Below are 22724 nucleotides of genomic sequence, written 5' to 3'. Positions count from 1 at the left end.
TAATGCCTTATAGATTCCTATTAACTTGATTTAATGCTTAATAACTCATTAATTTTTCTAGATTAATAAACATACTTTTAAATTTATACAGATTGCTATTAACTTGCTTTAATGCTTAATAACTCATTTTTTCTATATTAATAAGCACACTTTTAAGTAATAATCTCTAATGCCTACATATAATTCCTGACTATTTCTGTAGCACAATTGTTAAGTGGCTATTTTTGCATGTTCAGATTATTTCCATTCTTAATTACTGTACACACATGTAAATAATAACCACAAAGTATTATGTTTCGGTCAACAATGAATTGGATAGTTTTTGGTAAAATGCGTATATCTGGTAAAACATATCTTTGTCATTAGTGAGCATCACTACTATACCCTGACTGTAGAATTTTCACAGTCTTTCTTCCCCTCAGCTTTTAACAGATAAAACTGACCAATAAAATTGTATATAAAGTATATAATATGATTTGATATATGTGTCCTTTGTGAAATGATTACTACAATCAAGTTAAGAAACATATTCCATCACCTCAAATAGTTATCATTTGTGTATGTGTATGGTAAGAATACTTAAGAACTACAGTACTCTCAGCAAATATCAAGTATACAATACAGTATTATTAACTATAGTCACCATACCATACATCAGTCCCCCAGAACCTATTCTTCTGATACTGTAAGTTAAGTCATAGTAGCAGCACAGTTCTCCACTTTTTGTCATATTATAGCTACTGTTTGAGTAGTTATTTATCATAGATAAATATTATAAATATTATATAATATATATATTATATAATATATATATATATTATATATATAAATATATTTATATATATAATATATATATATTTATATAATATATAAATATTATAGATCATAGCACCTCCCTGAGGACAAGATGTTCAAATCCAAGGAAACGCATCTAATACATGCCTTGAGCTACTAGATCGTGTCGTAATCATGTTCATTTCTCTTAAGAGCAAGTTTTTGGATGATTTCCAAGTATATTCAACTATGAATCATTTGTACATATGTAAATTTTATAAATTGAATAAAAATCTATAATTTTTATATTAAATATTGTATTAAATACAGTTATTTATATTAATTATTTTTAGTACACCTTTCATCTTCCATCCTTGGATTTAAATGTGATTTCTCTTTATTTCTAAAAACATTTTGACCATGAGGGCTCTCCATAAAAATTTCTCATATTTTTCTTTTAATGTTCTGCAACAAATACCTCTGACTTTAAGAGTTTACTTCTGATGTCTATATATTTTTATAGCACACACAACTCAAAAATTTAACTCTATAGAATGTACCAACAATTAAGGCAAAAGAATTATAAAACATTTTTATGGAAGTAAGTAATACATGTCACAGAGTTACTAGGGAATTCAGAGTTTTATGGGACAGACCCTAGTGACAAGAGCAGAAGTCAGATGGGCCCTCAGGGGCTATACAATGCCTAAGAGTATAGAGTGAGAATTTGCCAAGCTTCTGAGATATAATCTGGCAATCTATACTCTAAACCTATACTTTTAACCTGAAATATTTTGGAAAACCTGTGTAGTGTTGGACTCGCCTATTAAATTCTTTAATAGCCAACTTCTTTCCAGAATTTGGCAGTCAGAACTTTAGCTATGGGAAAAGAGCTGTCTCTGGAATTACAAGAATTGTTACAATCACTGTTATTAAAGAATGTTCTTACAAAATAGTTTGACAAGTACAAAATTTTTTCCTCCCTCCTTCTTTTCGTCTTTCCTCTTAGGTTGAGTATGCATCTTTTGCAAAGAGGAATTTGTATGTTCCTCTGCTATCTACCCAGGAATCAAAACTTTTTCTTGCCCAGAGTTCTCCGAAGAGCTGTCTTGACTTCCTTGTTCCGTAAGCTGTAGATGATAGGGTTGAGCATGGATGTCACCACAGTATAGAAGAGGGCCAGGAGTTTATCCACCCCTGGTGAATGGCTAGCCTTGGGCCTCAAGTAGGTGACAGATCCTGAGCCATAGAAGAGCGTTACTACCAGCAGGTGGGAAGAACAGGTGGAAAGAGCTTTTTGGCGGCCTTCAGGGGAGGGCATGATCAGCACGGCAGCTAGAATTCTGCCATAAGAAGCAATGATTAGTAAAAATGGGCTGGAAATGCAAAGAGTGGCCACAACAAAGACTGCAGCCTCATTATGGGATGTATCCCCACAGGCTAGTGCCAGAATAGGGGGGAGGTCACAGAAGGAGTGGTCTATTTCACAGGGGCCACAGAAGTCCAAAGAAAAAATATAGTTGGTTTGGCCCAAGCCTACTATGCAACCCACTCCCCAAGAAATCATTGCTAAATGGACGCACACTCCACGACTCATTCGTGTTGCATAGTGAAGTGGGGAGCATATGGCCGTATAGCGATCAAAAGCCATGGCTGCCAAAAGACAGCACTCACTTATAGCAAATAATGTAAAGAAAAACATCTGTGTAGCACAGCCCTCCCGAGAGATTCCTCGGGCCTCACTCACAAGGCTCTGCAGCATCTTGGGTATGACAGAGCAAGTGTATCCAATCTCCAAGAGAGACAAGTTGGCCAGGAAGAAGTACATGGGGGTATGGAGGGCTGGATTGGTCCAGATGGCAAGAGCTATGAGAACATTGCCTGTCAGTGATGCTAAGAACATAAGTAGGATGAGGGTAAATAAAAGGAAGCACTGTTCAGTGACCTCAGAGAATTTGGCAAATGCAAAGTGTTTCACAGACATGCTGTTGTCTTGCCACAAGGAACAATTGAGGTTCATGACCTGAAGAAAAGAAAAGCAAAGTCATCAGGAAGATTCTTTCAGATAGAAATATAAATCTTTATATTACTCTTAATAAGCTCCAGTGAGCCAAAGAGATAAATTTCTTACCTATAATTTAAAGTTTTAAAGTTTGGAAGTTATACTCATCCTGAAACCAGTACTATTCTATGTAACCATCCCAATTGATTTGTCCACAGTGTATCTAGTCAGCAGGCATAAAATGGGGAAAAAAAGTCAGCACAAATCTCTTTCATTCCTTCTTTTTATCAAATGAAGTTCCTCAAATAACTATTTCTTTCCTCTTCTTTGGCCACTGACTTACTTTCTTCACTCATTTACTCAACAAGTATTTATTGAGCAGAATACTTTCAAAGTATTTTGCAGTTACTGTAGGTCCTGGTTTAAAACAATGAAAAAATACCACTTCTTTCCAAAGGGAACTTATTTAGTTAAGGAAAGCAATAATTAAATGACTACTCAATAAATAATTGTTACAATGCATAGAATTAAAACACAGGTAAGTTCTGTTACTGATCAACTAAATTGGCTGTTCAAAAAGGGTTCTTGATGAAGAGAAGCCTAAGCTGAGATGTGAATGAAGAAGAGGCAACCATGTGAAGACTGTCACAGCCATTCGCATCATGTCTATATTGTACTGCTGAGATAATCCCATCATTGCAACAGTTAAAAAAAATATATCTCATCTGCCAAGCTTTCTCCATCAGATTGTTCTTTGCTAAATGAAAATTACCCTTGCTCCAAGTTAAAAATCAAATTTATTAATATAATTGATGAAAATCTATAGATCAAGGTACTGACTATTGATAGAGACTTCTGTCTCACCTTTTATCCAATGGACCGTGTGTTATAGTCACAGCAAACTACTTGCATCTTTTCGTATGTGCCTTGTATGCATGTATTTCCTTTCCTTTGTGTTTATTTTCCCCTGGTGGAAGGGGCTGGAAATTTTCCTCCCTATTTGTCCATCTAGCAAATAATCTATTATTGAGTTTCAGCATAGCTTCATCTCCTCTCTGGAACTTTCTTCCCCAACTCCCCCTCTCCCTTGCCCTTGTACTAGTAAGTTACATGGCCCTTCCACTCCATCTTCCCACCACTGTCTAATTGATATTTGAGCATTTCAGTTCAGTTCAGTCACTCAGTCCTGTCCGACTCTGTGACACCATGAATCACAGCATGCCAGGCCTCCCTGTCCATCACCAACTCCCAGAGTCCACTCAAACTCACATCCATCGAGTCGGTGATGCCATCCAGCCATCTCATCCTCTGTCGTCCCCTTTTCCTGCCCCCAATCCCTCCCAGCATCAGGGTCTTTTCCAATGAGTCAACTCTTTGCATGAGGTGGCCAAAGTATTGGAGTTTCAGCTTTAGCATCATTCCTTCCAAAGAACACCCAAGGCTGATTTCCTTTAGAATGGACTGGTTGGGTCTCCTTGCAGTCCAAGGGACTCTCAAGAGTCTTCTCCAACACCACAGTTCAAAAGCATCAATTCTTCAGCGCTCAGCTTTCTTCACAGTCCAACTCTCACATCCACGCATGACCACAGGAAAAACCATAGCCTTGACTAGATGGACCTTTGTTGGCAAAGTAATGTCTCAGCTTTTGAATATGCTATCTAGGTTGGTCATAACTTTTCTTCCAAGGAGTAAGCATCTTTTAATTTCATGGCTGCAGTCACCATCTGCAGTGATTTTGGAGCCCCCCAAAATAAAGTCTGACACTGTTTCCACTGTTTCCCATCGATTTCCCATGAAGTGATGGGACCAGATGCCATGATCTTCGTTTTCTGAATGTTGAGCTTTAAGCCAACTTTTTCACTCTCCTCTTTCACTTTCATCAAGAGGCTTTTTAGTTCCTCTTCACTTTCTGCCATAAGGGTGGTGTCATCTGCGTATCTGAGGTTATTGATATTTCTCCCAGCAATCTTGATTCCAGCTTGTGCCTCTTCCAGCCCAGCGTTTCTCTGCATATAAGCTAAATAAGCAGGGTGACAATATAAAGCCTTGACATACTCCTTTTCCTATTTGGAACCAGTCTGTTGTTCCACGTCCAGTTCTAATTATTGCTTCCTGACCTGCATATAGATTTCTCAAGAGGCAGTTGAGGTGGTCTGGTAGTCCCATCTCTTTCAGAATTTTCCAGTTTATTGTGATCCACACAGTCAAAGGCTTTGGCATAGTCAATAAAGCAGAAATAGATGTTTTTCTGGAACTCTCTTGCTTTTTCCATTATCTAGTGGATGTTGGCAATTTGAACTCTGGTTCCTCTGCCTTGTCTTTAAAACCAGCTTGAACATCTGAAAGTTCATGGTTCACGTATTGCTGAAGCCTGGCTTGGAGAATTTTGAGCATTACTTTACTAGCATGTGAGATGAGTGCAATTGTGCGGTAGTTTGAGCATTCTTTGGCATTGCCTTTCTTTGGGATTTGAATAAAAACTGACCTTTTCCAGTCCTGTGGCCACTGCTGAGTTTTCCAAATTTGCTGGCATATTGTGTGCAGCACTTTCACAGCATCATCTTTCAGGATTTGAAATAGCTCACCTGGAATTCCATCACTTCCACTAGCTTTGTTCGTAGTGATGCTTTCTAAGGCCCACCTGAGTTCACAGGATGTCTGGCTTTAGGTGAGTGATCACACCATCATGATTATATTGGTCATGAAGCTCTTGTTTGTACAGTTCTTCTGAGTATTCTTGCCACCTCTTCTTAATATCTTCTGCTTCTGTTAGGTCCATACCATTTCTGTCCTTTCTCGAGCCCATCTTTGCATGAAATGTTCCCTTGGTATCTCTAATTTTCTTGAAGAGATGTCTAGTCTTTCCCATTCTCTTGTTTCCGTCTATTTCTTTGCATTGATCGCTGAGGAAGGCTCTCTTATCTCTTCTTGCTATTCTTTGGAACTCTGCATTCAGATGTTTATATCTTTCATTTTCTCCTTTGCTTTTCACTTCTCTTCTTTTCACGGCTATTTGTAAGGCCTCCCCAGACAGTCATTTTGCTTTTTTGCATTTCTTTTCCATGGGGATGGTCTTGATCCCTGTCTCCTGTACAATGTCATGAACCTCATTCTATAGTTCATCAGGCACTGTATCTATCAGATCTAGTCCCTTAAATCTATTTCTCACTTCCACTAGCATTTAAATTTAGTGTAAATTTGAGCATTATGCTACTCCAAGGACGATTGATTGTTCATTTCTTCCTGAAAATAGCCTCAAGAAGTTTGGGAGTGAAGAACTTTATTTATACCATTATTTCCACCAACCATAACAGTGAATAAGTTCTCATGTAATTAAAAAATTAGAATATTAAGCTTTACTCTGGCTGCATATATATTCTGTCTAGTAGCACTTACTCTATTTTCTGAAGATAATTATGATAAATTTCATCTTCTTTAAGTATCTCAAATGTGACAGCTATTTGTCTCTCAATCCAGTAGTTACTACCAATTCTTGACAAAAACATTTCTTGTTCTAAATATGGATGTACTGCAGGTTAAATTTTTTTGGAAATGTCTTCAAGCAAAATCCTAAATAATGTTTGCTATGAAAGGACAAAAGAATGAGGAGGTTTTTTCCTATTCCTCTGAACTCTTATGTTTTCATTAGTATAAACTGAAATCTTGTTTATTCTACATTTGTTTAAAACACATCACTGTTTATTCCACATTAATGTTTGGTGCCAGTATATATAAAACAAAAGTATGCATTTTGAGGTTCCAAATTATTATGAGCAGACAAAATTTAATAAGTGTGTTCACAAAAGCATATGTACAAAGATGTACATTTTTACATATATACACATATCTTATACTGACAGAAACACACATTCAAATCCATGCTAAATAGCACAGTAATCAAGAGTGCTGACAGTCTATGTGGGTTAAATTCCTAGTGCAGCCATCTAACACTGTCATGGCTAACATTTCCTTAAATATCTGTTCCTCAATTTTCCCATTTTTAAAGGAAGTGATAGAAGTACCTCCCTAATGCAGTTGTTATAAGGATTAAGTGAGTTAATTCTCATAGAAGCATGTAGAAAATTGGTTACGTACTTAAATTTTAGTCATAACAGAGCCTGTATACTTGCATACTCTTACAATAAATTTACCTTCATATATACTCCTTTTGCTGAATTTTATGTCACAGTCCCTAGAGTCCCTAATCATTCCCCCTGTTCATTCTCTTCATTTCCATTTCATATTTTTCTAGTCACCTGCTGTGATAGAAAGAGAAAAAGTAAAAAATATATACACAAACAGATTCTATATATAATTACATAGATTCTATATATAATTATATCTATAATCTATACATATATAGATTCAAATATAAAAATGCCACATGGATGTTGTGTCCTGGGAAAAATAGTTGTATATTCTGAATCATTTTAATCTACTAATTTGTATATCCAGTGAGGTATGCAGCAGTTCCACAAAGTTAAGGACAGAACCAAGTGGACTGATTGAAAAATTCTGTTAAATGTGAAATAAAAACTCTGCACAATTCAGGGACCCTCAGTGTATATGACTGTTGAAAAATTTGCTTACACATTGTAGTCTATTACAATGCATTTACACTTATGTTAAAGCATTTGTAAACATTTACCTTGCATTGTGGGCTTCCCTGGTGGCTCAGATGGTAAAGAATCCGCTTGTAATGCAGGAGGCCTGGGTTCGATCCCTGGGTTGGGAAGATTCCCTGGAGAAGGGAACAGCCACCCACTCCAGTATTCTGGCCTGGAGAATTCCCTGGATGGAGGAGGCTGGCAGGCTAAAGTCCTTGGGGTCACAAAGAGTCCCAAAGACTTTCACATCACTCACCTTGGATTGTATCTAATTAAATTAACTAATATAATTTAATATCTATATTTCTCATGTAGCAACACAATTCAGTTCAGGTTGTGGCAAAGAAAACAAAGACAATAGTTGACTTTCATTTTTTTTAAGTGTAAAAAATTTCTGAAATATCCTAACTTCTCAATAATAGACTATGCAGTTATATAGAATATTGTGGATGTAGACAAGTTGTCATTCATTTTGTCAGTTAAATAGGCAAATATGTTTCTTACACATTCTACCTTCCTGTGTCTGGGAGAAACTGAAGTTTCCTCAGTGACACCAGTGGAGGAGCCAAGGAAGAAATCCCAACCAGAAAAGAAGAATGCCTCACTCTTTAAGTAGTGACATCATAAATATTTCATTTCATAAATATTATCATCCATTTAGACTGTAGACAGCAAATATAAATACTGGTATTGGGGATGAGAGTTGGGGGATGTGGGGAATGGGAGAAACCTACTGGTAGATGGCACACAGGAGGGCTGATTGCACAAAGGCTAATACATGCTGATAGTCGTTCAATATTCTTAGACCCACAGGATGAATAAAAAGTCATCCTGTGATAAGTACTTTTTAAAACCTCATAAAGTTCAGAGACAGCTGGAAAAAATTAAAATATCCAAGATCGTGAAGGTCTGTGAGTGCTTCTAAATATTTAAACTGATAAAGAATGGTAATGTGTCTAGAAATAAATATTAAATATATATAAATAAATGTATGAGTCCACTGGAGGTGAGAATATAAAGAAACATAGTCAAATTCCCTTCTCCCTCCCTGTCACTGAGACTAACATGACACCAAGTAAAATCTGATTTTTTTCATTACTCTTTCTATTGTTTTCAGAATTTACTCTCTGTTGATCTTTGTGCAGGGACCCTGAGATCCATGTAGTAGAAGTCAGCTTTATGCACACACCAAGAAAGTTTAATTTTAATCACTGCCTACAGAAAGAGAGTGAGATGCTCAAGGCAGGTGTTTGGAGTCTGCAGATAAGGAGCATCATAGGAAGTACAACAATTTGGCACATTCTTCTGTCTCTCACCTGACACATTTTCTTGATTTAGAGTTTCTGATCCATCATTTCTGTGTAAGGGAAGGATGATGAAGCCCTTCCCATCTTTTTTGCTGAGTTGTTTTGAGCTAAAATGGAAATATTATAGAGATAAACCATGAATGAAAAATAAGGAATTAAAATGCACTTTATCAGTGTCAAAACCTCTTGCCCTTTAAAAACCTCATGTTAAGAAACATAGGATGTTGCCTGTGATATTCCCTAGTATTACCAGACTATTAAAATAACCTATATTGAGAGTCAGTCATTAAGCAAATATGCATTGTGATATTAGTCTAAAAATATAGGAGTTTCAGGCTCAATGATAAATTGTATTTGTCTATTCCAACTCAGTATAATAAAAGATTAAGTGACCATTGAACATTGACAAGATTCTGAGTTTGAGTCCTGAGATGGAGTTTCAGTGATAGTTGGATACATGAAAGCATAGAGGAAGGAGACAAGTTAATTAAAAAAAATTAATTTATTTATTATAATTGGAGGCTAATTACTTTCCAATATTGTGGTGGTTTTTGCCGTACATTGACATGAATCAGCCATGGGTGTACATGTGTCCCCCCTGTCCTGAACTCCCCTCTCGCCACCCTCCCCATTCCATCCCTCTGGGTTGTCCCAGTGCATAGGGTTTGAGTGCCCTGTTTCATGTATCGAACTTGGGCTGTTCATCTGTTTCACATATGGCAATATACATGTTTCAATGCTATTCTCTCAAATCATCCAACCCTTGCCTTCTCCCACAGAGTTAAAAAGTCTGTTCTTTATATCTGTGTCTCTTGTGCTGTCTCTAATGTAGGGTCGTCATTACCATCTTCCTAAATTCCATATATACGTGTTAATATACTGTATTGGTGTTTTTGTTTCTAACTTACTTCACTCTATATAATAGGTGCCAGTTTCATCCACCTCATTAGAACTGACTCAATTGTGTTTTTTTTAATAGCAGTAATATTCCATTGTGTATATGCACCACAACTTTCTTATCTATTCATTTACCGGTGGACATCTAGGTTGCTTCTGTGTCCTAGCTATTGTAAACAGTGCTGTGATGAACATTGGGGTACATAGAGACAAGATAATTTTAATAGCTCAATGGCTTGGCTTCATGTGCCAACTCACCCAGTCCCAAGATCCAATGCAAGTACTTTCTATATGGTTCTACTTTGGAAATCATCCAGCATAACTAATTCAGTTTGGGTCAATGCCACATAAATGATCCTTAACTGACTCAGTCCCTTATTAACCTCTGTTCTCATAATGAAATGTTTCATTGTTTCCTCTCAGCCAAAGGAAAACATAAGAGACATTGTTAGATATTTTTACCTGAAATAGAACAGTGCCTCTCAAACAAGAAAAACTCAATAAATATTAACTTTCATTATTCTGAAGTCCTTTCTAAAATGCTTGGATAGTAGATACAATTTATGTAAATTATTTATTAAAGATTGTTGAAATAATTTCCTGTTGCTTTCTACAATTCACCTATAATCAATTCATTGAGGACTTAATATTTAGCTGGGTGATGCCTCAACATAACTCATCATGAACTACGTTATCCTTTGGTTGAAGTAACATGCACAGGATGATCTAGGCATCTCTATTACCAAACAATAAGAGATTTATCTATTTCCTGTGAAATGATTAGTTTAGAACATAATGGCAATTTTATGACAGAGATACTGGCAAACTGAGTAAATTTTATACTCTTCAGAGAAAGGGAAAATAACTGATTAAAATAATGTCTAGAATTGAATAATGCTTTGTGTGTTTTCTATCCATTTTCACATTTTAATTCACTGTCTTCCACAATCCTCTTTTAAAAATACATCTGTTATATCACGTACCTTTAATCCTAATATTTGAGGGACAAAAGTAAGTGGTTATCGATTCTGATGAGCCACTCCTTAATTTTTTCTGCACACTCTCCTTAAAACTTTCCCAAATTCAGAGAATGTAAATCTCCTCAATCCTCACTCCCAAGACCATGCACTGAGAAGCTTTTGTTGTAATTAAGGCCATGTCTGTTCCCAGAAAGACTGCGTGTCTCTTCAGAGAGCATTATGTCCCTCCTAGCAGTGTCCTCAACTGCGTGCATGCACGTGCGTGCGCACACACACACATACACACAGAAGAATGCAAAGCTGTGCTAGTTACATGATGATATATTTGAGCTTTCCTCTGTCCTGAAAAAAAGGAGTATGAATACATATGCTTCATTTCTTCTCCTGGTTCTGAATACTTATCCTGCCTCCCCGTTCCCAGGAGACATTTTCTTCTCATTAGAGTGTTAAAAAGTAGTTTGATTCTGTCTCTCAGGGATTGCCATGGACAAACCTCTCTGTATTTGTTGGTATAGTAAATGCCAATATTTAGGAAGAAGATAAGTAAGATGTAAAGTAGCCTGTAAAAACAAAAATAAATCAATGGTAAAATATAATGAATAATCTGTTTTATATGTAACTGCTATCATAGACTATGTACATAAAATGATATGAATTCAAGTGACATACTACTGGAACTAAATATTTGACCACTCTGAACTATTAATGTGAAATACTAAGACCTTAATTTTTTGTCTGAATTAAGATAGTCTTCAAAAATAATTATGAAAATGACATATGTAACTTTTTTAAAATTTCTTTTTTTTAATTTTTAAAATTTACAATATTGTATTGGTTTTTGCCAAATATCGAAATGAATCCGCCACAGGTATACACGTGTTCCCCATCCTGAACCCTCCTCCCTCCTCCCTCCCCATACCATTCCTCTGGGTCGTCCCAGTGCACCAGCCCCAAGCATCGAACCTGGATTGGTGACTCGTTTCATATATGATATTATACGTATTTCAATGCCATTCTCCCAAATCATCCCACCCTCTCCCTCTCCCACAGAGTCCAAAAGACTGTTCTATACACCAGTGTCTCTTTTGCTGTCTTGTATACAGGGTTATTGTTACCATATTTCTAAATTCATATATATGTGTTAGTATACTGTATTGGTGTTTTTCTTTCTGGCTTACTTCACTCTGTATAATAGACTCCAGTTTCATCCACCTCATTAGAACTGATTCAAATGTATTCTTTTTAATGGCTGAGTAATACTCCATTGTGTATATGTACCACTGCTTTCTTATCCATTCATCTGCTGATGGGCATCTAGGTTGCTTCCATGTCCTGGCTATTATAAACAGTGCTGCGATGAACATTGGAGTACACGTGCCTCTTTCCCTTCTGGTTTCCTCAGTGTGTATGCCCAGCAGTGGGATTGCTGGATCATAAGGCAGTTCTATTTCCATGTTTTAAGGAATCTCCACACCGTTCTCCACAGTGGCTGTACTAGTTTGCATTCCCACCAACAGTGTAAGAGGTTTCCCTTTTCTCCACACCCTCTCCAGCATTTACTGCTTGTAGACTTTTGGATCGCAGCCATTCTGACTGGCATGAAATGGTACCTCACTGTGGTTTTGATTTGCATTTCTCTGATAATGAGTGATGTTGAGCATCTTTTCATGTGTTTGTTAGCCATCTGTATGTCTTTTTTAGAGAAATGTCTGTTTAGTTCTCTGGCCCATTTTTTGATTGGGTCGTTTATTTTTCTGGAATTGAGCTGTAGGAGTTGCTTGTATATTTTTCAGATTAGGTGTTTGTCAGTTGCTTCATTTGCTATTATTTTCTCCCATTCTGAAGGCTGTCTTTTCACCTTGCTTAGAGTTTCCTTTGTTGTGCAGAAGCTTTTAAGTTTAATTAGGTCCCATTTGTTTATTTTTGCTTTTATTTCCAATATTCTGGGAGGTGGGTCATAGAGGATCCTGCTGTGATGTATGTCAGAGAGTGTTTTGCCTATGTTCTCGTCTAGGAGTTTTATAGTTTCTGGTCTTACGTTTAGATCTTTAATCCATTTTGAGTTTATTTTTGTGTATGGTGTTAGAAAGTGGTGTAGTTTCATTCTTTTACAAGTGGTTGACCAGATTTCCCAGCACCACTTGTTAAAGAGATTGTCTTTAATCCATTGTATATTCTTGCCTCCATTGTCAAAGATAAGGTGTCCATATGTGTGTGGATTTATCTCTGGGCTTTCTATTTTGTTCCATTGATCTATATTTCTGTCTTTGTGCCAGTACCATACTGTCTTGATGACTGTATCTTTGTAGTAGAGCCTGAAGTCAGGCAGGTTGATTCCTCCAGTTCCATCCTTCTTTCTCAAGATAGCTTTGGCTATTCGAGGTTTTTTGTATTTCCATACAAATTGTGAAATTATTTGTTCTAGCTCTGTGAAGAATACTGTTGGTAGCTTGATAGGGATTGCATTGAATCTATAAATTGCTTAGGGTAGTATACTCATTTTCACTATATTGATTCTTCCGATCCATGAACATGGTATATTTCTCCATCTATTAGTGTCTTCTTTGATTTCTTTCACCAGTGTTTTATAGTTTTCTATATATAGGTCTTTAGTTTCTTTAGGTAGATATATTCCTAAGTATTTTATTCTTTCCATTGCAATGGTGAATGGAATTGTTTCCTTAATTTCTCTTTCTGTTTTCTCATTATTAATGTATAGGACTGCAAGGGATTTCTGTGTGTTGATTTTATATCCTGCAACTTTACTATAATCCTTGATTAGTTCTAGTAATTTTCTGGTGGAGTCTTTAGGGTTTTCTATGTAGAGGATCATGTCATCTGCAAACAGTGAGAGTTTTACTTCTTCTTTTCCAATTTGGATTCCTTTTATTTCTTTTTCTGCTCTGATTGCTGTGGCCAGAACTTCCAAAACTATGTTGAATAGTAATGGTGAAAGTGGGCACCCTTGTCTTGTTCCTGACTTTAGAGGAAATGCTTTCAATTTTTCACCATTGAGGATAATGTTTGCTGTGGGTTTGTCATATATAGCTTTTATTATGTTGAGGTATGTTCCTTCTATTCCTGCTTTCTGGAGAGTTTTTAATCATAAATGAATGTTGAATTTTGTCAAAGGCTTTCTCTGCATCTGTTTAGATAATCATATGGTTTTTATTTTTCAATTTGTTAATGTGGTGTATAACATTGATTGATTTGTGGATATTGAAGAATGCTTGCATCCCTGGGATAAAGCCCACTTGGTCATGGTGTATGATCTTTTTAATGTGTTGTTGGATTCTGATTGCTAGAATTTTGTTAAGGATTTTTGCATCTGTGTTCATCAGTGATATTGGCCTGTAGTATTCTTTTTTTGTGGGATCTTTGTCAGGTTTTGGTATTAGGGTGATGGTGGCCTCATAGAATGAGTTTGGAAGTTTACCTTCCTCTGCAATTTTCTGGAAGAGGTTGAGTAGGATAGGTGTTGGCTCTTCTCTAAATTTTTGGTAGAATTCAGCTGTGAAGCTGTCTGGACCTGGGCTTTTGTTTGCTGGAAGATTTTTGATTACAGTTTCAATTTCCGTGCTTGTGATGGGTCTGTTAAGATTTTCTATTTCTTCCTGGTCCAGTTTTGGAAAGTTGTACTTTTCTAAGAATTTGTCCATTTCTTCCACGTTGTCCATTTTATTGCCATATAATTGCTGATAGTAGTCTCTTATGATCCTTTGTATTTCTGTGTTGTCTGTTGTGATCTCTCCATTTTCATTTCTAATTTTATTGATTTGATTTTTCTCCCTTTGTTTCTTGATGAGTCTGGCTAATGGTTTGTCAATGTTATTTATCCTTTCAAAGAACCAGCTTTTGGCTTTGTTGATTTTTGCTATGGTCTCTTTTGTTTCTTTTGCATTTATTTCTGCCCTAATTTTTAAGATTTCTTTTCTTCTACTAACCCTGGGGTTCTTTATTTCTTCCTTTTCTAGTTGCTTTAGGTGTAGACTTAGGTTATTTGACTTTTTTCTTGTTTCTTGAGGTATGCCTGTATTGCTATGAACTTTCCCCTGAGGACTGCTTTTACCGTGTCCCACAGGTTTTGGGTTGTTGTGTTTTCATTTTCATTCGTTTCTATGCCAATTTTGATATCTTTTTTGATTTCTTCTGTGACTTGTTGGTTATTCAGCAGCGTGATGTTCAGCCTCCATGTGTTGGAATGTTTAATAGTTTTTCTCCTGTAATTGAGATCTAATCTTACTGCATTGTCGTCAGAAAAGAGGCTTGGAATGATTTCTATTTTTTTGAATTTACCAAGGCTAGATTTATGGCCCAGGATGTGATCTATCCTGGAGAAGGTTCCGTGTGCGCTTCAGAAAAAGGTAAAATTCATTGTTTTGGGATGAAATGTCCTATAGATATCAATTAGGTCTAACTGGTCTATTGTATCGTTTAAAGTTTGTGTTTCCTTGTTAATTTTCTGTTTAGTTGATCTATCCATAGGTGTGAGTGGGGTATTAAAGTCTCCCACTATTATTGTGTTATTGTTAATTTCTCCTTTCATACTTGTTAGCATTTGCCTTACATATTGCGGTGCTCCTATGTTGGGTGCATATATATTTATAATTGTTATATCTTCTTCTTGGATTGATCCTTTGATCATTATGTAGTGACCGTCTTTGTCTCTTTTCACAGCCTTTGTTTTAAAGTCTATTTTATCTGATATGAGTATTGCTACTCCTGCTTTCTTTTGGTCCCTATTTGCATGGAAAATCTTTTTCCAGCCCTTCACTTTCAGTCTGTATGTGTCCCCTGTTTTGAGGTGGGTCTCTTGTAGACAGCATATGTAGGGGTCTTGTTTTTGTATCCATTCAGCCAGTCTTTGTCTTTTGGTTGGGGCATTCAACCCATTTATGTTTAAGGTAATTATTGATAAGTATGATCTGTTGCCATTTACTTTATTGTTTGGGGTTTGAACTTATACACCGTTTTTGTGTCTCCTGTCTAGAGAATATCCTTTAGCATTTGTTGGAGAGCTGGTTTGGTGGTGCTGAATTCTCTCAGCTTTTGCTTGTCTGAGAAGCTTTTGATTTCTCCTTCATATTTGAATGAGATCCTTGCTGGGTAGAATAATCTTGGCTGTAGGTTATTTTCTTTCATCACTTTAAGTATGTCTTGCCATTCCCTCCTGGCTTGAAGAGTTTCTATTGAAAGATCAGCTGTTATCCTTATGGGAATTCCCTTGTGTGTTATTTGTTGTTCTTCCCTTGCTGCTTTTAATATTTGTTCTTTGTGTTTGATCTTTGTTAATTTGATTAATATGTGTCTTGGGGTGTTTCGCCTTGGGTTTATCCTGTTTGGGACTCTCTGGGTTTCCTGAACTTGAGTGATTATGTCATTCCCCATTTTAGGGAAGTTTTCAACTATTATCTCCTCAAGTCTTTTCTCATGGTCTTTCTTTTTGCCTTCTTCTTCTGGGACCCCTATGATTCGAATGTTGTAGTGTTTAATATTGTCCTGGAGGTCTCTGAGATTGTCCTCATTTCTTTTAATTCGTTTTTCTTTTTTCCTCTCTGATTCATTTATTTCTACCATTCTATCTTCTAATTCACTAATCCTATCTTCTGCCTCTGTTATTCTACTATTTGTCGCCTCCAGAGTGTTTTTGATTTCATTTATTGCATTATTCATTATATATTGACTCTTTTTTATTTCTTCTAGGTCCTTGTTAAACCTTTCTTGCATCTTCTCAATCCTTGTCTCCAGGCTATTTATCTGTGATTCCAAGATTTTGGATCAATTTCACTATCATTATTTGGAATTCTTTATCAGGTAGATTCCCTATCTCTTCCTCTTTGGTTTGGTTTGGTGGGCATTTATTCTGTTCCTTTATCTGCTGGGTATTCGTCTGTCTCTTCATCTTGTTTAAGTTGCTGAGTTTGGGGTGTCCTTTTTGTATTCTGGCAGTTTGTGGAGTTCTCTTTATTGTGGCATTTCCTCGGTGTGTGTGGGTTTGTACAGGTGGCTTGTCAAGTTTTCTTGGTTAGGGAAGCTAGTGTCGGTGTTCTGGTGGGTGGAGCTGGATTTCTTCTCTCTGGAGTGCAATGAAGTGTCCAATAATGAGTTATGAGATGTCTATGGTTTTGGGGTGACTTTGGGCAGCCTGTATCTTGGCGCTCAGGGCTGTGTTCCTGTGTTGCTGGAGAATTTACTTGGTATGTCTTGCCCTGGAACTTGTTTGCTCTTGTGTGGTGCTTGGTTTCAGTGTATGTATGGAGGCGTTTGATGAACTTCTGTCGATTAATGATCCCTGGATTCAGGAGTTCCCTGGAGTTGGGTTTGGGCTTAAGCCTCCTGCTTCCAGTTATTGGTCTTATTTTTACAGTAGTGTCAAAACTTCTCCTTCTATACAGCACCATTGATAAAGCATCTACATTAAAGATGAAAAGTTTCTCCACCGTTAGTGTCACCCAGAGAGGTTCACAGCGTTACATGGAGAAGAGAAGAGGGAGGAGGGAGTTAGAGGTGACCCGAATGAGATGAGGTGGAATCAATAGAGGAGAGAGTGGGCTAGCCAGTAATCACTTCCTTATGTGCACTCCACAACTGGACTGCTCAGAGGTGTTCACGGAGTTATACAGAGAAGAGAAGAAGGAGGAAGGAGACAGAGGTGGCCAGGAGGATAAAAGGGGGAAATGAAAAGGAGGGAGACAGATCCAGCCAGTAATCAGTTCCCTAAGTGTTCTCCACCGTCTGGAACACACAGAAATTCACAGAGTTGGGTAGAGTAGAGAGGGGTTAGGGAGGAGACACAAGCGACCCGGTGGAGAAAAAGGAGAGTCCAAAGGGAGAGACAAGTAATCAAGCCAGTAATCTCGCTCCCTAGTGAAAAATGGGTACTGAAGATTGGGTTCTTAAAGGTACCAAATTAGTAACAAATACCTAAAAGCAAAAATTAAAAATCTAGAGTAGAGTTTGGAATTTCAAAAATACAATGTTAAAGAAAAGAAGAAGGAAAAGAAAGAGAGGGAAAAAAAAAGAAACAAAAACAAACAAAGTCGCAAAAATTATAAAGAAAATATAGGTACAAAATTCATAACAAATACCAAAAAGCATAAATTAAAAATCTAGAGTAGAGTTTGGAATTTCAGATATACAATGTTATATAAAAAGAAGAGAAAGAAAGAGAGAGAAAAAAAAAGTCACAAAAATTATAAAAAATATATATAGGTACAAAATTGATAACAAATACCAAAAAGCTAAAATTAAAAATCTGGAGTAGAGATTGGAATTTCGCAAATACAATGTTAAAGAAAAGAAGAAAAGAAAAAAAAAAAAAAAACCAAGGTCACGAAAATTATAAAAAATATATATATGAAGTTTGCTTTAAAAAATAGGGTCTTTTTTTTGTGCAAAGTAATAGTAGGTTATAAAAGTGAAAATTAAAGGAATAATAGAGGACTTAAAATTTTTTTAAAAATTAAAAAAAGAAAGAATGATTGTAAAAATAGTAAAAATATATCTAGGACTTTCTCTGGTTTTGTTGTGAGTATTGTGGGGTCAGTTCATTTTTGGCTAGTTCCTTGGTCCGACTTATATTTCTCAAGATCTATAGGCCCCTTCCTATGTAGTCGGTACTAACCACAGGGTTTAATCTATTGCCTGTAGCTTCCAAGGCGGTTCCCTCTCTTGTAGCTTCTTCTGTTTGCTGGTCTCTTCAGTGTCTGGTTTCCGCCCTGACACAAAGGGGATGGTGGTGGACACTTTTTTTTTTTTTTTTTAGGCTCACTTGTTCAGTCGGGCTGTGGGGAGGGAGGGACGCTCCTTTTGAAGACTTAGGTTGCTTTTCTGGGTGCCTGATGTCCTCTGCCGGCATACAGAAGTTGTTTTGTGGAATTTACTCGGCGTTTAAATGTTCTTTGATGAATTTGTGGGGGAGAAAGTGTTCTCCCCGTCCTACTCCTCTGCCATCTTAGCTCCTCCTCCCATAAGTAACTTTCATGTCATTATATTGATGAGTTTGTATTTTTTCTGATTGTTATAAGTAAATCATAAAATAATAATAAGTAAATCTTAAAAATCTCCTAGTTACACATGAATTTGGCCAGGTACCAACTGATTTCTCTCAAAAGTAATGAAGAAAATCAAGAGTCTAATCTGGCTGGTTCCTATAAAGGGAACAAGTTCTGTCAGGAACCAGATAAAGTGATGGAGGGCAGGAGAGTTAGGTGCTATTCTGAATATCATTTTCTGCTCCATTTACTTCCATCTTTTTTAACATTAGAATCCCTTTGTGCTTTTCAAAACAATATCATCATAATCACTATACTCTTAATACACATTGAAAGAGGCAAGAGCTACTACAAATTTAGTAATGTTTATGAACAAGTTTTTGCATCTCTTTTCCATGGGGATGGTCTTGATCCCTGTCTCCTGTACAATGTCACGAACCTCATTCCATAGTTCATCAGGCACTGTATCTATCAGATCTAGGCCCTTAAATCTATTTCTCACTTCCACTGTATAATCATAAGGGATTTGATTTAGGTCATACCTGAATGGTCTAGTGGTTTTCCCCACTTTCTTCAATTTAAGTCTGAATTTGGTAATCAGGAGTTCATGATCTGAGCCACAGTCAGCTCCTGGTCTTGTTTTTGTTGACTGTATAGAGCTTCTCCATCTTTGGCTGCAAAGAATATAATCAATCTGATTTCGATGTTGACCATCTGGTGATGTCCATGTGTAGAGTCTTCTCTTGTGTTGTTGGAAGAGGGTGTTTGCTATGACCAGTGCGTTTTCTTGGCAAAACTCTATTAGTCTTTGCCCTGCTTCATTCCGTATTCCAAGGCCAAATTTGCCTGTTACTCCAGATGTTTCTTGACTTTCTACTTTTGCATTCCAGTCCCCTATAATGAAAAGGACATCTTTTTTTGGGTGTTAGTTCTAAAAGGTCTTGTAGGTCTTCATAGAACCATTCAACTTCAGCTTCTTCAGTGTTATTGGTTGGAGCATAGACTTGGATTACTGTGATATCATGGAAAAGAAATGCAAAAAAGCAAAATGACTGTCTGGGGAGGCCTTACAAATAGCTGTGAAAAGAAGAGAAGTGAAAAGCAAAGGAGAAAAGGAAAGATATAAGCATCTGAATGCAGAGTTCCAAAGAATAGCAAGAAGAGATAAGAAAGCCTTCCTCAGTGATCAATGCAAAGAAATAGAGGAAAACAACAGAATGGGAAAGACTAGAGATCTCTTCAAGAAAATTAGAGATACCAAGGGAACATTTCATGCAAAGATGGGCTCGAGAAAGGACAGAAATGGTATGGACCTAACAGAAGCAGAAGATATTAAGAAGAGGTGGCAAGAATACACAGAAAACTGTACAAAAAAGATCTTCACGACCCAGATAATCATGATGGTGTGATCACTGACCTAGAGCCAGACATCCTGGAATGTGAAGTCAAGTGGGCCTTAGAAAGCCTTACTGTGAACAAAGCTAGCGGAGGTGATGGAATTCCAGTTGAGCTATTTCAAATCCTGAAAGATGATGCTGTGGAAGTGCTGCACTCAATATGCCAGCAAATTTGGAAAACTCAGCAGTGGCCACAGGACTGGAAAAGGTCCGTTTTCATTCTAATCCCAAAGAAAGGCAATGCCAAAGAATGCTCAAGTTTAGTTCAGTTCAGTTGCTCAGTCGTGTCCAACTCTTTGCAACCCCATGAATCATAGCACGCCAGGCCTCCCTGTCCATCACCAACTCCCCGGAGTTCACTCAGACTCACGTCCATCGAGTCAATGATGCCATCCAGCCATCTAATCCTCTGTCGTCCCCTTCTCCTCCTGCCCACAATCCCTCCAAGCATCAGAGTCTTTTCCAATGAGTCAACTCTTTGCATGAGGTGGCCAAAGTACTGGAGTTTCAGCTTTAGACTACTGCACAATTGCACTCATCTCACATGCTAGTAAAGTAATGCTCTATATTCTCCAAGCCAGGCTTCAGCAATACGTGAACCGTGAACTTCCAGATGTTCAAGCTGGTTTTAGAAAAGGCAGAGGAACCAGAGATCAAATTGCCAACATCTGCTGGATCATCGAAAAAGCAAGAGAGTTCCAGAAAAACATCTATTTCTGCGTTATTGACTATGCCAAAGCCTTTGACTTTGTGGATCTCAATAAACTGTGGAAAATTCTGAAAGAGATGGGAATACCAGACCACATGACTTGCCTCTGGAGAAACCTATATGCAGGTCAGGAAGCAACAGTTAGAACTGGACATGGAACAACAGACTGGTTCCAAATAGGAAAAGGAGTTCGTCAAGGCTGTATATTGTCACTCTGCTTATTTAACTTAAATGCAGAATACATTATGAGAAATGCTGGACTGGAAGAAACTCAAGCTGGAATCAAGATTGCTGGGAGAAATATCAATAACCGCAGATATGCAGATGACACCACTCTTATGGCAGAAAGTGAAGAGGAACTAAAAAGCCTCTTGATGAAAGTGAAAGAGGAGAGTGAAAAAGTTGGCTTAAAGCTCAACATTCAGAAAACGAAGATCATGGCATCCGGTCCCGTTACTTCATAGGAAATAGATGGGGAAACAGTGTCCGACTTTATTTTGGGGGGCTCCAAATTCACTCCAGATGGTGACTGCAGCCATGAAATTAAAAGACGCTTACTCCTTGGAAGGAAAGATATGACCAACCTAGATAGCATATTGAAAAGTAGAGACATTACTTTGCCAACAAAGGTCCGTCTAGTCAAGGCTATGGTTTTTCCCGTGGTCATGTATGGATGTGAGAGTTGGACTGTCAAGAAGGCTGAGCGCCGAAGAATTGATGCTTTTGAACTGCAGTGTTGGAGAAGACTCTTGAGAGTCCCTTGGACAGCAAGGAGATCCAACCAGTCCATTCTGAAGGAGATCAGCCCTGGGATTTCTTTGGAGGGAATTATGCTGAAGGTGAAACTCCAGTACTTTGGCCACCTCATGCAAAGAGTTGACTCATTGGAAAAGACTCTGATGCTGGGAGGGATTAGGGGCAGGAGAAGAAGGGGACGACAGAAGATGAGATGGCTGGATGGCATCATTGACTCGATGGACGTGAGTCTGAGTGAACTCCAGGATTTGGTGATGGACAGGGAGGCCTGGTGTGCTGTGATTCATGGGGTCGCCAAGAGTCGGACACGACTGAGCGATTGAACTGAACTGATAAACAAGTTTATATCTTATTCCTTACAATAACATCCATGAACATTAAAAAAAGAAAAAAATAAGAGTCAGAAGTACCTATTAAGATGATGAAAAAAACTATAAGGTACTGAATTATGTCAATGATATAAAATTATGTAAATGATATAAGAAGTGGGTAAGGTACTGAATATTCATAATTGACATGTTCTTTGGAGTGAATGATGCTGAAGCTGAAACTCCAGTACTTTGGCCACCTCATGTGAAGAGTTGACTCATTGGAAAAGACTCTGATGCTGGGAGGGATTGGGGGCAGGAGGAGAAGGGGACAACAGAGGATGAGATGCCTGGATGGCATCACTGACTCGATGGACGTGAGTCTGAGTGAACTCTGGAAGTTGGTGATGGACAGGGAGGCCTGGTGCGCTGTGATTCATGGGGTCGCGAAGAGTCGGACACGACTGAGTGACTGAACTGAACTGAACTGAATGGCAAAGGAGAAAGACTAGGGAAGGAAGTTGTCATTTGGATAGAAAATTTCCATTATCGTTTCCATGTTAAATAAATTATGCCCAGAAGGAGGTCAAGGTGGAGGAGTAGGAGGTCGAGGAACTCACTTCCCCCAGTGATCTCATCAGCAGTACATCTACAGTAAGTCCCTGACATTTGAAAGGATTTCCATTCTGAGAGTATGTTCATAAGTTCAATTTGTTCATAAGTCCAACTAAATTAGCCTAGATACCCAATTAACACAATCGGCTATATAGTACTGTACTGTAATATGTTTATAATACTTTTCACATAAATAATACATAAAAAACAAACAAAAAGTAAAGAAAACATTTTAAATCTTATAGCACAGTACCTTGAAAAGTACAATAGTACAGTACAACCGCTGGCATACAGAGGCTGGCATTGAGTGAAGAGGCAAGAAGGGCTACTGACTGGAGGAGGGAGAGAAGGTAGGAAATGGTAGAGCTGAAGGATCAT

At 37.5% G+C, this 22724-nt stretch overlaps 1 protein-coding gene across 1 annotated transcript; it reads right to left on the bottom strand.

Moving 5' to 3' along the window:
* Positions 1 to 1843: 1843 nt before the first annotated feature.
* On the bottom strand, positions 1844 to 2794 carry LOC109576955 (olfactory receptor 10C1-like). Its single transcript, XM_019985599.2, has one exon. The coding sequence runs from the start codon at positions 2792 to 2794 to the stop codon at positions 1844 to 1846; it is 951 nt and encodes a 316-aa protein (XP_019841158.2).
* Positions 2795 to 22724: the final 19930 nt, after the last annotated feature.

Source organism: Bos indicus, chromosome 23 (genome assembly GCF_029378745.1).
Source record: "Bos indicus isolate NIAB-ARS_2022 breed Sahiwal x Tharparkar chromosome 23, NIAB-ARS_B.indTharparkar_mat_pri_1.0, whole genome shotgun sequence".
Lineage (NCBI taxonomy): Eukaryota > Metazoa > Chordata > Mammalia > Artiodactyla > Bovidae > Bos > Bos indicus.
Note: the sequence above shows the minus strand (reverse complement) of the source record. Positions and strands in the feature narration are given on the sequence as shown.

Bases quoted from the DNA above. Each gene is read 5' to 3' on its own strand.
- LOC109576955 (XM_019985599.2), bottom strand. From the start codon at position 2,794: ATGAACCTCAATTGTTCCTTGTGGCAAGACAACAGCATGTCTGTGAAA.